The 17,851-nt window shown below is 41.6% G+C and overlaps 2 protein-coding genes across 5 annotated transcripts in view; both read right to left on the bottom strand.

Moving 5' to 3' along the window:
- The window catches only part of klc1a (kinesin light chain 1a), a 42,920-nt gene extending 31,684 nt beyond the window's left edge, over positions 1-11,236 (bottom strand). For all 4 annotated transcript variants that reach the window (XM_084381705.1, XM_084381703.1, XM_084381704.1 and 1 more), the window contains exons 1-4: positions 10,745-11,236; positions 4,164-4,431; positions 1,961-2,191; positions 919-997 (exon numbers count right to left, since the gene is read on the bottom strand). In XM_084381705.1, coding sequence (XP_084237831.1) covers positions 919-997; positions 1,961-2,191; positions 4,164-4,430 — 577 coding nt within the window. In that variant the 5' untranslated portion in view covers position 4,431; positions 10,745-11,236. The remainder of the gene's footprint in view (positions 1-918; positions 998-1,960; positions 2,192-4,163; positions 4,432-10,744) is intronic.
- Positions 11,237-12,689: 1,453 nt separating this feature from the next.
- coa8 (cytochrome c oxidase assembly factor 8) lies at positions 12,690-17,266 on the bottom strand. The gene is made up of 5 exons (XM_084381210.1): positions 16,954-17,266; positions 15,474-15,671; positions 14,591-14,654; positions 14,157-14,247; positions 12,690-12,838 (listed from the first exon to the last, which is right to left on the bottom strand). The coding sequence occupies exons 1-5, from the start codon at positions 17,122-17,124 to the stop codon at positions 12,718-12,720; spliced, it is 645 nt and encodes a 214-aa protein (XP_084237336.1). The 5' UTR covers positions 17,125-17,266; the 3' UTR covers positions 12,690-12,717.
- Between the last annotated feature and the right edge of the window lie 585 nt (positions 17,267-17,851).

Here is a 17,851-nt window from a genome sequence, read left to right on the forward strand (position 1 = left end):
GTAATCCCTGCCAAATGAGGCTTTTGTTTTATTTGGGTTCACAAAGACAAACAGGGTAAGTCAGAATTATATGCTTTCACTTATTTGCTATGCTATTATGGCACCAAATGTTTAGATCTTAAGCATTTCATTCACATTCAGAGCCAGAAACAACTGTTCATAACAGCATTACTGTGATCTTTTGCCGGACATTATTTCAGCTGACTACGGCCACACAACAAGAACACTCTGTAGAGATGCTGGGACTATATAACACCAATCTGGTTGGGAGGTTTTCTCCCCATTTGGCCTCTGTCCAGCCTGAACTAGGTCCTGACTAATGGGCCTTTACAGCCAACACAGCTTTACTGTCTGGACTACTGAGCTATTGAAAGAGAACCCCATCAAACACTGAGGGAAGGGGTGGACATGAAGAAGAGGAGCCAAGAACAACTGGGATGTGCATGTGTGTGAGAGAGTGGTGGAGAGAAGAAGAAGAAACGAAGATTTATGACCCTCAAGAGAAACTCTCCACCGTATATAACTGTACGTGATATATTCTGACTCAGGGGACACCCGCCGACTCCGCTATGGTATATTACATGTTGGTGCGAAGATTGAAGTTTTGCTCCAATAATCAATTCTACAGCAGTGACATTTTCAAAATTGAAGCCACCATCAAAGGAAAAAATATTTAAATATTTCGTCACATATATCAGCTGTTCCTTAACAGCTTTCAGGTAACTATCTTTCAGAATAAACAACACTGCAAACTGATCTTTGCTTTAATTTGATCCGTAATCTGGGTTGTTTCTGTTTGTCACGTGACAAGAGCAGCCCGACTATAACGTCCATATCCCAAGGCCATGAACTACTTTTCATATTTGGATCCAGCACAGAAAATGTCCTGAGAGAGGAAGACGAAGGTAGAACACTTACTGCCTGGGGCCTGGTCGTCCTGGTCGTCAGGGAAGAGATCATCCAGAGTTTCTTTACTGGAGTCGGAGTCCTTCTCCTCCTGAGAGGGGAGTGAGGGAGAGGAGGAGGAAAAATAGATGCACTGACTCAGTGTTTTTTCTAAAGTGGTACCAAATACTTATTTATCTGCTGATGCAGTCGTTCTGTAGCCTGGGTGTGTTAAAATACTTGAGATCGTTTATATTGATAACTTTAAAATTACTCTGATAAGAAGTCCAGGGAAGTGACTTAAAAAGCCCAAAATAGAAGGAATCAGTAGGAGAGAAGGTACAACAGGAAATAACTCTTTCAAAAGGAATGAGAGTTACATGATGAGAGAAGTCTGATAATCCTGGAGAGACAAAACAAACTTAACGAGCGGAGAACTGAGAGCTTGACATGAATCAGACAGAAAAGATCTTTCCGTTATTTGATTAATCAGAATTTCCGGAATTTCCTTTATGATATAAATTTTTTTTTCTTGGCACGACAAGTCAAGTCGACTTCTTAATTAAGAGACACAAGTCCACATCTCTGAGTCTATATATTTATTATTTAAACCATTATTGTGACACTCTCATCAGGGGTGTCGGCTAATTGTTTGGATAATAACCTGTGTGCTTTGAACATAGACACGTAACAGTGAGGCTGTATTTACCCAAGATGGCTTGAATGTGGTGCATTCAAGCCATGAATCTTGTTCTCGCAATCTGTTCTCACTGGTTAGTCACAATATATTATATTCTCTGTTGTTGATGACCCAAAGTAATGAACCAAAACAATTAATCCCTTTCTTCTAAATTTAAAATCGGATTGCTGCGGCACCAAAAATGGAGTCAGTGGCCAACTGTGACTAAACGCATTAACTGATAACAGAATTTTATATTGGCACTGAAAAATAAATTACATCCACTTGATAAAGTTCAGTTTCTCTGTCTTTGTTTTGATATCCTACGTCAGTCCGTAGATGTCTGTTCAAACATTAAACACAAAGGCTTGATAAGACACTCTGAAGAAGACTCACAGATGGGGACAAGTCCTCGTCGTACTTCTTCAGCTGGTTCATGAACTCCAGGTGCTTCTTCTCCTCCTCCAGCTGGGCCACGCTCTGCTCGCTCTTCTGCAGCTTCTGCTGCGTCCCGGCCAGCTCGTCCCTCAGCCACTGGTTCTCCTGGCAGAGCCGGCGGACCTGAGCCCGCAGCTTCTGCTTCTCCGACTCCACCGAGCTCAGGTGGCTCGACAGCGCCATCATCACCTGGACAGAGAGGGGCGGGTTGTCTTTACACACAAGAATTGCTTCGTAGCTCACATAGCTTGGATGCTGGACTTGTTTAATCTACAAGATCTCATATTGATATAGAGAGGACAAACTGGGTTTTAATACAGTGAACAAATGACTTCATTATCTTAATACAAAGACATGTTGTAACTGATTTAATGGCTGTGTAATGTTGTGCTAGAACTGCCGGGGAGAAGACTAATCTTCTCTTCGATGCTAAAATGTGCACACTACTGTTATTGTTATTGTGAGAGCACCCACCTAATAGCATATGTTGCAAGGTGAAAAGCTGGGAGGAGTGTAATTAGACAGCCAGTTTGAGGCATACACACATAAAGGCTGTTATGGCAGCAAAATTATGCAGAAAAATATGAATCACTGTACTTCGCCATAACTGCAAGCTATCCAAAAAGCCGAGGGTGGATATTAGAGTCTGCATGGTGCAGTGTTTTGTATATTTAATAGACAAAGCCTGCTGGGAGATGGAGATGAGAGGCTAAAACTTCAACAATGACTCATCAGTGACTCACAGGCAAATCTTTGCCAAATGAACAATGACGTAAACTTGACCCTAAAAACCTGCATTTTTAAAATGTCTTATATCTGAGCTGGAAAAGCTTCTCCCTTTGTTTCTGTTCTCTTTGTTCGGGAGGATTTGGTAAATCTTTTCCCCTACATGAGAGGATCTTAGTCTCTGGAAAACACTGATTTTTACAATACTGTATATATTAAAAAAGAAGAAAAAAGCAACATGTTGTTTTAACTTATAAGATGACTTAACTCTTGTTATACGCAACACTTCAGCGAGACATACTGCTGCGAACTGAAGCACGAGCCACACCAGCAGCATTTTTTCTTAACTGTTTCTGGAGGCTTTTTGAAGTCTCTCATGTGTTTCTACTTAAACAAATGTATGAATCCACACCTGTAACCCCTCTAACAGAGCCTACATGAAAGCGTTATTTCTACATTCCCTGTTTGATAGAAGTCAGCCTGGTGAAGACTGTTTTTCTGCCTGGTGTCCTTAAAGCTCCTCCAGCTCTGAGTTGCTGACAGGAAGGATGGTTCTGAAGACAGTGGCACCACAACTGGACTGAATGAATTATCGCTTCAGTAGCTTTTTTGCACGACTGATGTCTCGCATCTGGTGTGAATTTGTGCTGTAAACTTCAAAATGAAAGTGCTGCAGTGACACAAACTAGAACAAAAAAGTTTTACCCATTTTACTGGAGGTGTAAAAATAATACATCAGTTGAAACCAGACCTTCTGAATTATTCTCCCGTTTAATTTTACTGGATGAACCAGACAGGGTGACAGCTACAACCACTGTTTTTATGGCTGAAGATGCAGTTTTTCCTCCCAGTCTTTTCAAAATGAACAAATACAAAAATACTACCAGCAACAGGCTGCAAGTCATTTTCAATGAAGCCAAGAAAATTAAGCTTAAAAATGATGCGTGACACAGACATGACACGTTACAAATCAAAGTTGAACGGGCCTCAACTTTCAGCAGTGACAAGACGACGATGTAGGTGGCCATACTTGGCCATTTTGTAACTCTGTCCTGCGTATTGTCAGCATGACACTTGACAAAAAAGTAGCTGGATCCGTGGTGAAACTCTTACTAAAAAACCTGAGATTCCCACCATCTTCTCATCTCATAGTTTTTCACATTACACACAACATTTGATGTTAACGGCCGCTGAAGCCAAGGCTACTCAGGATTTCTTTGTTTAGATTCTCAGGTGGACATTAAGATATTACATCAATCTAGACCTTGGATAGTTTGTTGTAGCTATTAAAAAGATAAATGCATACAAAAGAATGTCTTGTAGCCTCGATCTGTTGGATATTCAGTACAGATGAACCTCTACATAACAGAACAGCCCTGGTATTTGAGTTGATAATGATTCACCAGTGATTTAGAGGCTATGTAGACAGACATACCTGTGCCTCGCTCAGCCCGAGCTCCAGCATCTCCAGGGACTTGCGGATCATGTGGGACTTCTCCTCCACCAGGACGCCCTCCTCATCCTGCTTCAGGCAGCGCAGCGTGCCCAGCAGGCCATCCAGGATGGAGTGGTGCTCCTGCTTCAGGGCCTCCAGCCCCTGGATCACCTGCTTGGTCCGAGAGATGATCTCATCCTGGGACAGCTTCTCCCCGGGGTCCTCCTCCTCCTTCACGCACACCATGGTGGACATGTCCTCACGCATCCTGCAGATTTAACAACAGGGAAAAGGAGAGTTAAAGTCAAACTGATGTAGAAGTTCTTTGTAGTAAATTACGCTGTTTTATATAGCAATGAAAATTAATCTGATATGGATGTCCTCATAAAACTTAAGAGTACAAATCATAGCAAGAGGGCAAAAATGTTCTAGGTCCTGACAAAGACAAGCTTGTTGTCATCTAAAGACTTTAAACATTTGTTTCCAATCGTCTTGTGACTTCTATGCTTGTTTAGTTCAGACGAACGTTCTTGAGCTTCACTGGAAACGTGAGAAATATTGATTAATATAGATAAATCATTAATGGGCGAACGTGTAACCTTCAGATGTTTCATTCAGAGTTGTATCCTCCTGAACTTTTCTTGTCTCATGGCTACAACATGGCCTTTAACAGCCCCTTCAGTGATTCATCTCCCTTTACGATCAATACTCTGCTCAGAGGGAGAAACAACAATGGCTTAAACAAAAGGTTAGCCCCATGTGTTTGTTGCTAGACATTTATTGATTCAGATTAAGACAATTAATAAGAAATGCTCCTGCTTCTCTCTCCAACTACACTCAAGGTGCCTTTCAGAGAGTCTGACTGCTTTGCTGTTAAAGCTCAGTACCATGTTAGAGCAGCAGAAAAGGGTGGATAAACAAAAGGTTAAGTAAGGTGCATCCATTTGTAAAATGCTCTAAAAACTGAGGAGTCATCACTTAAGACGCTTTAAAAAAAAGACGGGCACTTTGGTGGAGCTGTGATGAAAGTATAAACCAAACCGCAGACGTTAAACCTGCTGCCTGCTGACAGCTCAAATCCACATCTGAGGCCTGTGAGCTGTGTGGTTCAGAGATAACGACAGATATGAGGTGAGGAAACTCTGAAAGGGACTGGCAGAAAAAAAACTGAATTGTTGTTAAAGAAACAGTTCACCCAGAAAATGAACAACAGCCATTATTCTCCTCATCCCCATGCTGATGAAAAGTCAGGTGAAGTTTCATAGTCCACAAAACATTTCTGCTCTCCTCAACAACTGAAGAAGCTGGGTTTAAAACTTTAAAAACAACCGATATTTCGCCATATTAATCCCCCACTGCAGGACAAAATACTGTCCAGTAAGGTAAAGCCAGCCTATTCATATGCATGATTACAGTATCTCCAACCATAATCATCTTCTTAGTGTTGAAATAATGCAGTCATAGCACTTAATCAGATCCTGAATGAGCCTTGGCGATTAAAGAGGAAGACTATTAGGTGTAGGAGGTAGAAACAGATGTTATTATTATGCACACATTAGCTAGAGGCTGCAGGTTAACATCTGTTCCTCTGACACCGACCTCCCTCAACACATTTCCTACGAACTATTTCCCACCTCATCCAGACTTTCTTTGCTTTGTATTCATTACACACACACACACACAAACTTAAGAGGATTATGACTGAGCGCTTCGGCAGCACTTGTAGCGAGCTGCCTAATAAATCTGTGCGAGCACGTCAAACTGAAATGGCAAACAGTCTCTCAGCTGAATAATTATAGAAACACTGGCTAGAGTTATGTTTTACTGCATGGCTCTGTGGAAAATACAGAAATGAAACAACTCCTGGGTGTGACTGAACTAGCATTCGTCTCATCCTTTATGTCGCAATGAAACAATGAGTTGATCCAGCTTGCCCACCTCAGTATGAACGCTGCTATGGCACCAGGTGAAAACAGCAGCGTCGTCCTCAACTGCCTCAGATTTCACATTTCAGTTCAAACGTGGATGACAAAAAAAAACAACAATAGCTGAGCAGACGAGGCAGACGGAGGAAGAGCTACAGCCCTGATCGCTCCATGTGACTCAGCAACCAGCCTGCAGCCTATCAGCTGACAGCTGGGCAGGAAACCAACGCTGTGGAGGAGGAGGCAGAAAACAGCAGCTCCAGGTGAGCTGAGCTCTGCAGCACGAGAGGGAACCTTCAGCAAAAATACGTAATATTATATCAACCCTGTACTGGTGAGCCCAGCTACATTTTAGAAGAATTTCCTCGTATTGTTGACAAACTGCCAAGAGATCATCATAATTATATGTATGTATAATGTAATAATGTATGTACCTGAGAGGACATTTCAACAGCCACAAGCCAACACTTACATTTCTACTAGAGCTGCGTCAGCCGATTAGTCTATCGACAGTTATTTTGCTAATCAATTAAATCATTTCAGTCATGTCTTTAAGTGGAAATGTCGAACATTTGCTGGTTCCAGCTTCTTAAATGTGAAGATTTGCTGCTTTTCTTTGGGTTTTGGACTGTTTGGACAAAAGAAGCAATTTGAAGACGTCATCTTGGGCTTAATTATTTTTTTTTTTTATTATGTTGCAGCAGATGGGTTTCTTCAAAAGTGAAAAGCTGGAACATCTTACTTCTGTGGCCAGTCTATCTAATCTATCAGTTAATTACAATTAAATCTTCCAGCCCCTCGCTGCTGTTTAGGAGCTGAAAAACTGTGATTAGACATAACTTCACTAAAACACACATCTTTAAGATGTAAGTATCTAAATGAAAGTTGTTCTTACGCTGGGAAGTTGATCCTTCAGAAGGGCCCAGCAGTGACTCAGGGAATGAGTCTGCGTTATACCGACAACACAGAGCAAGGTCAATTTCCAACAACTGGAAAGACCCCAAACAACGAACGACGAGTCAGACAACGACCATCACTGCCAGCTGTGTAATACAGAAGTGAAAGTGACAGCACGAGCCTTTCTTCCCGCTGTGATCTAACCATCTTTTATTTCTGGCATCACATGAGTCTCAGAGCACAAAAGACCCACAGGGAAAGTCAGAGAAAACTATTTCTGATGTTAACTTTTGAAATGTAAATAGCTGGCTTGAAGCTGAGCGCCCGAGGGACGCTGCAGCTTTTTATATCAGCAGGTTAAAGCAGCGATATAAGGCGATGGGGAGGCTGGGGATAAAATGTGGTGGAGGGGTGGGGGTATGGAGGGTTGTGTGTTGGGACCAATGAAGAAGAGGAACAGTAAGTGCTTGCTCTGGGCTTCATGTATGAGGATGAAGCTGGCAGCAGGAAGAGCAGCGCTGTGAAGAACGCTCTTAGTCAGCGATGTGTGAGCTGATGAGAGCTGTGAATCACATCCACATTCAAAGAGAGAGAAAGTATGAGACGCTCTGGCACAAGTCACATCTACTGGACAGTTTTTAAACTAAAATTACCCACAAAATACTCACGTTTGTTTGGCTGCTTTCCATCCATGATTCGAACAATTGTTCTACCTGTCTATGAAAACATTTTGTATTTGCTGCTCTACTAAATTATCTGCTTCTCGTGGCAATAAGATAAGTGATAACTTCACATTTTTGTATTTTAAAAACAAGATTTTGTGGCAAAACAAAGCAGCTATGAGCGCTGAGCATTAAGACAGACAGAGAGAAAAGTCAGTTGGAAAAATGCAGAAGTGTAACGCAATACTTTCAAAGATTCACAACTTGCAGTAACAGATTTTTTTTTTGGCCAATCGGGAGCGCCACAAAGAAGCTGCGAACGCTGACATATCAAATTTTAAGTTGAAGTCTGGTATTCACTTTCCTTTTAGCTCCAGTTTTGTTTATTCACAGCTAAATATTAAGTGTACTACTTCTCATGGCCGACACTGATAAGATAACCGATAATGGGACTTTCTCGTATTTATCAAAGCTTTTATGATGAAAACTGCTGCAGAAAACGACCCTGAGAGCAGTGAAAGTGAACAAAACTGTAAAGCTGCCCAAAGAAATGCTGTAAAAACTCTGTAGAGCTGAAGGTCAAGTCCAGTTATCCATACAGTTAATATACACACTGATTACAGCCGCTTCAAAATGATCAAGGTTGTTCACGTATATCTTCTTCTGTTACTTTTGCACTTTGTGATCTTGATTTCATAATTCCTGCAAAACGTCAGTCTTGCTGAACTACTAAGCCGTTACTATTACTGTCTCATGTGAGGACATTAGCTATGAGCTTCAGAGACCGAGAGAAGGGTTAACAAATCAGGCAGTCACGAGACATGACACTGCAGGGCTGAACCACGGGAAATGACAATGAAGACTGGTATCAATAAGATAATAACAGATTTGCTCTTCTGTGTCTGGACATCAAGACCTGCTGGCAACAGGACAGAAATGTTCTGGAGGCTGAACACAAGTCGAAAATTATTCTGTATGAATGAATGTGCTGCTGTTATGGACTATGTGTCACCTCCTGAAATGAGTTGCAGGCTCACTTCCTCACATGACAAGAGCACCAATGAGTTTATTATTTCCATGAGTGGGCCTTGGAGGGAGAGATTAAATTTATCACTCGGATCACTGAAGTAGTTGAAGACGCTCTGATCTACAGAGACAGTAGTGACGCTGCTCTTTGCTGCAGCACCCAGCAGGCTGAAAGATACAGAGAGACGATACTGGCTTCATTTCTTTAACAGACACCGGCTTTGATTTAGAAACTTGCTTCTGATCCATAGATTGAGCTTCAGGTTTCGAGCATGTGTTTAAACCACACAAGTTCCTCCTGATATTACATGAGCCATTTCTGTGCCTCTCTAGATATCTGACGAGATTACATCAAGCTAAGATAACACAGTCTAAGAAAGCAGCGCTGCAATAAATCCTCCATTCATGAATATCACAATGTTTATTCAACTTTATGATCAGTTTGGAGGATGTATGCGCACGTATGATGCCTGCCTCACATATCCTGCATCCATTGGTCCTCAGAAAATGATCACTTTGCACAAAAACTGAGATACTTAATGACCTTGGTGTGCTGTATTACAGTCTGAGTCTTATATTGTTCTGTCAGTATTTTCTTGAACGTATTTATAGTTGAAGACCCATCTAGGGACGAGCATTGCAAATTACCTTAGGGCTAAAAATGCTGTTGTGTGTTTCATCAATCTATGCTACATACGTGTCCCTATATAAATAAACTTTAAATAACTTAAGGGAGGATTTACTGCACAGATACTATATTGGACTATTCATTTTAGCTGGCTCACCCTAATAAGATGGCAACTAAATTGATTTCCAAGAATTATTTCCTTCACTGCACCTACTGTCTGTATGCTGTGGCTTGATTTGGATGCCGCTTGAGGCTCTTTCTAATTTAAGCGCAACCAATAAATCAGCCTGCTGTATATATCGATTACCATATTGCATATATATCAGCGCAGCCTGGCAAGAGGTTGTAACAAGAAATTACAGCATAGAGATGCGGAAAGATGTCTAAGATGCTTTAAAACAATATGCTTATTACAGGATAAGGACTTTAAGGAGTCCTTATCAAAAATAACTGTTTAATTCTTGTGTTTCCATTAAAAAACTGAATATTAATGTACTATATCTGCAGTCAGTGTCAGGTGGTTTACATGCTTCACCTGTGAAAAAGCTTTCTGCACTTCTCAGCAGCATTAGAGCAAAATCTCCTGTGACAAGACATAATTATCATTTCCCACCAACACACAAAACCCTGTGGGATCTGTGAGCCAACAACAAGCTGTCCCTGGAGAGCAGAGGGGTGTTATCCTGGAGGAGGAGCCCTGCTGCAGGTTGTCATGTACCTTTAACAGTAAAGACTGCAGGGCAGGGTAAACAAACCTCACACAGAAATCTCAGGAATAATTATGTGTATTCCTGAGATTTCTCTCATGAGGGTGTCCACACAGAGATTGTGTGTTTTTTGTGTCCTAAATCTCAAATACTCATAGACACCTCTGAGGCTTTTTCTGGTCTTCAGATCCCAGCTGTGAGTCCCACAGAGATCCACTGTCCCTCTGAAGCAACACAGGCAGCTTTCACAGCTCTCGACCCCGCTCTGAATATCAATGAAAGGACGCTCCAACACAGCTAGCTAACTATCACATGACAAATTCAACATCCTCACTTCAGCGGCCAACAAGTGCATCTTTGCCCCGGCTGACAGGCGTGTTTTAGCCCCTTGTCCCCGTGCCCTCGTAGTTCCTGCTGCTTTGTCCCAGCTGCCTCCTCCACAAAATGGATTAACCTGAAGAACCAGTTGGGTAAATACTTTCCTGTCACGGGTGCTAACTGTGAGCTAGCACTCCCAGTGACATTTAATGTGCTTATGGCGTCTAATTCCTGCAATTAACGTAAACACCAGCGCATCACACAGAGGATTGTGCTTTTAAAAACGCGACTTCCCCCACATTAATTAACGTTTAAATTCAAATAAGCCCCGTTTGATGGAGTGACACTTGAGCAAACACGAGGATATCATTAAGTGGTTAATTAGCTAATTCCAAGAAATACACGGCGCCATTCTTACCGTTCTCTAGGACATCCGTCGCCAATGTAGCCTGACTGTAACGCTCGTCTTCCTTTTCAAATCACGTCTTTTCTTTAAAAGATGAGGGCGTTGCTCCTTTATCCGACAACGTCTACCGACAAGTGTGAGAATATATACGTGATAAAAAAAAAACCACACACACAATCAAACCGGGTTTTTACGTCTCGCCGACTGACGCTGCTGGGTTTCACTGCATCAACCGCCGTCCGGTAATGATGACCAGCTAGCTACATAGCTAGCCACCTAACTGTCAAAAAAAAGAAACCACTGAGTTTAGTCGGAGCCGCTCAGCAGAAGCCTGTTCTCCGTCGCTTCCATGGCAGGAGTCAGCTCCCCACAGACTAACTCGAGAGCGGCTTCATGGGGCTAAATTAAAAGTTGACTAGTCGCCCATGAAGATGACAGCTCGCTGGTCCGCTGGCTGGATGACTGACTGACTGCGCGGTGCGTGAAAATGGCGTTACCCGGCGCCCCCCCCCCACCTCCCTCGGTAATGATGTCATCGCTGGCCGGATTAAAGGGGAAGGAAGCTGTGGGGCAAAGATTTATTATTCATGACACATAAACACCGAAAACAAGAACTAATAATTACTGCTGCTGGGGCTATTCTCGGGCCTGGTGCTGTGTTTTTACAGGTGGAAAGCAAAACATTATAATAATAATAATAATACAAATCTACTTGTAATTTACTGGAGGATTATCTGTTATTTAATACATGTACACCCCTTTATTCCAGAAGAAAATATTGTATTTAAGGATGCTTTCAGCCAAAAATGAACATTAAGTCTTTATCTACTCATCCTCATATGAATGGATGAATGAAAACAAGAACTGCTTACTGCTGCTGGGACTAGTTTGCAGCTTGATGTTGTATTTTCACAGGTGGAAAGGAGTATTTTCTGTTATTTAATACTTGTACACCCCTTTACTCCAGAAGAAACTATTGTATTTTCTATTTTACTACATTTATTTGTTAACTTAAAGGATAAGTTCAGCCAAAAATTAAAATTCAGTCGTTATCTACTCATCGTTATATGAATGGATGAATGAAAACATGAACTACTTAGTACTGATGGAACTATTCTGTAGCCTGGTACTGTATTTTTACAGGTGGAAAGTAAATAAAATAAAATAAAATAAACTCTAGTACTATACTGAGGGGCAAATTTGAGGTACTTGTAATTTACTCAAGTTTTTTTCTGTTATTTAATACTTTATTCCAGAAGATACATTGTATTTTTTACTGAATTTTAAGGATAAGTTCAGCCGGAAATAAAATTTCAGTCTTTACCTACTCAGGTGTGAACCCTGATGAATGGAAAGTCAGGTGTATTACCATTATCACAGTATTACAGTGTTGTGTCATTAAAATGAATTTAAGTCAGCAATTATTAGCTTCATCTGTATGCAGACAGTTTTAATCAGGGATGGAGTGATAGATAAGTATTTTGATGTCTTTTCTCTCGTGCATTGCATCAATGACTCAGCGATGTGTGCACAAAACAAAAAAGACAAATAACAGTTCCTCTTCCATCAGTTGGCTCAACAAACATGAAGGCAACACAGCTCCCAGAGATGTCTCGAGATCTAACTTCAAAACAAACGTCCGGAAATCCCCCAAGAATCACAACAAAATCTCTAAATAAGTAAGACAAGTTGTTTAATATCAGGCAGGTGTTAACAGCCTACATCTACTTATTTAACTAATGTTTCAGGGGAATTATAAAAAAGATGTAGAGACTGAATAATTCAAATCGACAGCTCATCTTTTCGTCCGTCTCAAGTGAGTTGTTTAAATATATTTCAGTACCTGAGCTGAGATCTGATCGAATCAACCATCATGCGTCAGAAATCGAAGAAACAGATGAGACTGAACGTTCACTAATTCCTGGAAATATCAGAAGAACACAACAAAACACAGATCTGAAGGTGGGTGTATAATTTATTTCTCATCATGTGGTGGGAGTGCTGTTTTTCTTTCTGCTGTATCGATCGCTGACGGTCTTCCACATGTTGTTGAGGGCGACTCGGGCCATCAGCAACGTGATGGTGAAGTTACGTCGGTACCATTCTCTGGTTATAGAAAGAAGAGAGAAGCAGAATTAAAGGAAGTGTTACTACAGATTATACTGCAGCAGTGACGTCTGACGTGTGTCAGTTTATTTTGTAAATAAACAGTTTTATGAGGAGAAGTTAAGCTCATTAACTGTTGTACTTAATATAAGTTGGTCTGGATGAGCCTGTCAGCTCAGAGCCTGAAATACACTCAGAAAACATGTCGACGATTGGACTTCAGTCACTATACTCTCCTCAGAGGAGGAGGAAGAGGAGGAAGAGCAAGAAGAAGATGAGGAAGAAGATGAAGAGGAGGAGGAGAAGAAGAAGAAGAAGAAGAAGAAGAAGGTTGAGGAGGAGGAGACAAGAAGAGGAAGAAGAAGGTTGAGGAGGAGAAGAAGAAGAAGAAGAAGAAGAAGAGGAAGGTGAGGAAGAAGAAAAAGAAGGAGGAGGAGAAGAAGAAGATGAGGAAGATGATGAAGAAAATAAAGAGGAGGAAACAATAGGAAGAAGAAGAAGAAGAGAAGACGAAGAAAAAGAAAAGGCAGAAGAGGAAGACGAAGAGGAAGATGAGGAAGAAACAAGGAAGAAGAAAAGAAGCAGAGAAGCAGAAGAAGGAGGAGGAGGAGAAGAAGAAGATGATGAAGAAAAAGAAGAGGAGGAAAAAGAAGAAGAAAAGGAAGAAGATGAAGAATTCAAAGAAGATGAAGAAGGATAAGGAGGTGGAGAAGAAGAAGAAGAAGAAGAAAAAGAAGGAGGAGGAGGAGGAGGAGGAGGAAGAGAAGAAGAAGAAGAAGAAGAAGAAGAAGAAGAGGAAGAAGAAGAAGAAGGAGCGTAGAAGAGGATAAACAGATATTTCACTGCGCAGCACGAAGCAATAACAGGTTTGTTGTGTTGAAGCTCATTTGTTCAGAATAAAGATTTTAAATTGCCTGAGCCAAGAAAGCAATAAGACCCGGGGCGGAGGGAACAGGGGGAAACACTGCTATCTGTTTGATTTACTCTAACCTGAGACAATAACAGGAACAACACTGACGCAGTCGAGCAATCAAAAGTTAGAGTTTAATCCCACTCACGGAAAAATAAAGAATAAAAGCAGCTGCAGAGGTTGATGTGTGTGGGCAGGACACGTCTATTTCTGATGGAGGAAACAACTAGTCGACCACTTTGCAATTCTAATTCACAGAAAAGCTCCTCAAAAGCCGGCGCTGTTTGTTGTTTCTCTGCACACGAGTTTATAACGGCGTCGATTTAAAGCCCACAGCTCCAGCGGAGGGAGATGAACCCACCCACCCGGCAGCACCGTGGGACACACCCAGCTGCAAAACAAACTCACTTGTTATAATTTGCATGTCGTACTCTGTTTTTGTCCAGGAAGCTCTTGTAAAACACCGCCATTTCTTCACTGCTCAGGGCCCGCCGCCGTCCTGAGGGGGGGGAGAGAGAAGACGCAGCAGGCAAACATTATACTCTCATTAAGATCCTGTTTAAATCAGCGGCTGCCACACCAAATCTCTCCAGCTCGCTGAGGTGTCGAGTCGTCGGTGTTAAGTCTTCGTTTCTAACATGTTCTGACAGACCGGCTCATCAATTGTGAATGAATTTACAAATTTATGCAAAAGCACCCGAGTGAAAATAGAGTTTTTATTGCTGCTCAAGAATTTAATCCTCTTAGAGGAGCTTCTGCACAGGAGAGTGTTTGGCGTGAACCTGTGAATAAGACGCCAACACTTTTAATATGCAGCTTGTGGAGGAGCTGCATGTGCTCACCTTGCTCGTCACGCACAGTCAAGCCTTTCGCTTTCAGGTGTGAAATGATGAACGTCTCTTTTTCCTGCAGAGAGCATACAAATAATCCCTTCATTAGATTTAACACACATGTACAAACAGAATGCCAAACAAACATATCACTAAATAAATAATATACATATATGTGGCAAACATAGTTCATCATATACAGTTATCTCTGTCGGTACAGGTTTGTTGTGCGCTGCTGCCCTCTGCTGGTGGATATAAGAACTTTTTCCACCATAAGCGCTGGACCTGAAGAGTAATCAACATTCACTGACTCTACAGACTTAATTATGACGGTGATGGTGTGATGCTAATCCACATACGGGAGCTCGGCCTCTGCTGGGAGGTCAGAGGTCAAAGGTCAGAGGTCAGAGGTCAGCCAGCAAGGGAGGATGTTTGCCGATTCGGAGGCTTCGCTTCAAAACTGTGCCATCCTGCTGCCCACACATACACACAGCAAACCTGAATGTGAGGATTTGTTAATTTTCTGTCTTCATTAACCTTATAAATTAAAAAATGTTTTGATAGCTTATATTTTGGACAGAAAGAGAAATTTAAATTGCTGCTTTCTTTACTTTAATCCAGCATATGAAGCATCAGATTAGTTCCTGTTCATCCAGCCGAGGTAAACGTGGGCCTACTGAGTTTAAAGCTGAGCTGTAGATGATTATAATCATCTATTATTATTTAATCCCATCTGGACTTCTGTAACTTCAACCATGTAAGAAATGCAACCCTTGATTGTTTCTCGAGCTGTTCCTCTGAACTCCGAGCGTTAGAGTGCAGGATAATCAAAATAAGACCGTTAACAGCACATTCACACGCTCTTAAAATGTCTTTTAAAAAATCTGATTTCAACCTTGCTGAAGCTGATGTTCTGCCTGGTCCAGAAGTCGTGGTTCCAGTCCTCCGTCTCCTGCCTCAGGTGTCGCAGACGTTTCTCCAGCTCCGTTTCGTTCTCAGGGACGTGGTAAATGATCGGCCGCAGGTTGGAGAGAGGGTTCGGTGGGCCGATCCAGTCGTGTGTGGAGCTGGGGGCTGGCCTGAAGGGAGATCTCTGCAGCGACACACAAACAAGAGAAAGAAGAAATCTTTAATTGTATTGCTACTTCTGTGTATCATTAAGGTCAGGTGTACTTCCTCACCTTCAGAGATCAACAGAAAGTCTTGTACCAGCCGTTCTGATTGAAAGACAGCAAAGAGGAGCCGTATTTGTTTGTGCAGGGTCATTTACACTGATGAGATGAAGTGCTCAGAGAAGCAAAACCTGGGGACTTCATTACCCACAATGCACCTCCAACAGTTCTCTCAGAGATTTGGATGTGTTGTGCTACAAGTGCCTGCAGCAGAGATGAGGAGATGGGCAGCTTGGTGTGGTAAACCACAACAACACACCTTGTAATTTTCAAACTTGTGGTCTTTGGACCCAGCCAACGTTTAGGCCGACCAGCGTGACATCACACGAGTGATGTCACGTGGTCCAACAGGACGCTGGATCACAGGAACCTGCTTATCATGTCTCACCAGACGGCGCGATGAGACGAGCAGCGAGGCACAGGACGCGATCCAACACTCAGAGAGCAGAAAACAGGTAGATACACCTGGAAAACACTGGTTCAGTCAGAGGCAGCTGAACATCTGAGAATATATCATTCATAACACAGTACTTGAGAGGATATCTGTATATAATATGCAGTTTTTGCAGTACAGATGTTACCAGTGGTGGACTGACTTTATGCTACTTTATGGATGGAAAGAACTGAAGTATAACTTACTTGAGTATTGATTTAAAGTACAATTTTGAGGTACTTTACGTGACTATTACCTTTTACTGCTACTTTAATTCTATTTGATAAATTTAGTTACTTTGCAGATTTACATTAGTTAGCACTTATAGGGTAATAATTGTGATGTGTTACCAATCAGATAGTGTTGTGGGTGAGACACTGTGAGAGGATGTTGCATCAGAGCTGAAGTGGCACATTTTTATATTAGTTTATTGATACCGATAACCAGAATAAAGCTGAATATCGGCCTGATAATCCACAGGGCCTGTAATGGGTGCACCCCTTGTATTTTTTAAATTTTATTTATTTTACTCATCTCAGAACTTCCTCTGCTGCTGCAAAACCTGCTGATATAAAACATTTGTATATTAACTTTAAAAAAAAAATGGCAGCCACAGCATCATCATCATCATCATCATCATGTAAACACTCACACAGGCTCATTGAAACGCTTCAACCCAAAGCAGCTGTCAGGGCCTCTGCAGTCCTGTAATCTGCTGTAATGGTTGTTTTCTGAACATGCCTCGGAGGATTATGATTTTCTGCACCAACCTTTGGCTTCTTGTCTTGCTGGGTTGCCTGTTTGGAGCTGCACAGCCGACTGCTGCCTGCTGATAAGAGGTGTGGGCGCAGAGGAGCGTGGAGGCTGACAGGACTGAACACCCTCCGCGTGAAACAGCCCGACGCTGCTGCTGCTGCTGCTGCTGCTGCTTTGGACGCCATTTTTAACGAGCCGACACTAACCTGCTGTTAACATGAGTTAGTTAGTTCCTGTGCTGCTCTTTACATTAACCTACACAACACCACAGAGGAGCTCATGTCCTTCTGTGTGTAAAACCAGTGTGATCACGTGATTCCCACAGTGCAAGGGGGTGGCTCCAAAACCTCACCGGAATGAACCAGCAGGGCGGGGTTTACCACTCCACTTCGGTCATGTTAAAAATAGTCATATATTTTATTTAATAACAAATACTTTAAAGTCCTGCATTCAAATCATTCATTTTACTGGAGTAAAAGTACATAATAAAGGTAAAACTTATCGGATTTATAGGCAGTATATTTAAATAAGTAGATTATAACCCACTTTAATGTATTTATAAGGTCTTCTTAAGCGTTTATTGATGCAGTTGTGAAGAAGTTAATCATAACCAGATGCTGGTATACAAACAGATGATGAATGACAATATGCTTCTTATTAAACAAACTGACTAAATGTTTTGTCTGTAAATTTTAAGATACGATACGATATGATATGACAAAATATGATATGATGCCATATACGATACAAGACGATGCAAGGCGATAAGATAAGATACGATATGACAAGACAGGACAAGATAAGCTATTATACCTAACAATACGATGCGACAAGACAAAATATGATGATACGACACCATACGATACGATAAGATATGATATGATATGATACGATACGATAAGATATGACAAG

Source organism: Pagrus pagrus (genome assembly GCF_965226575.1).
Source record: "Pagrus pagrus genome assembly, chromosome: 18".
Lineage (NCBI taxonomy): Eukaryota > Metazoa > Chordata > Actinopteri > Spariformes > Sparidae > Pagrus > Pagrus pagrus.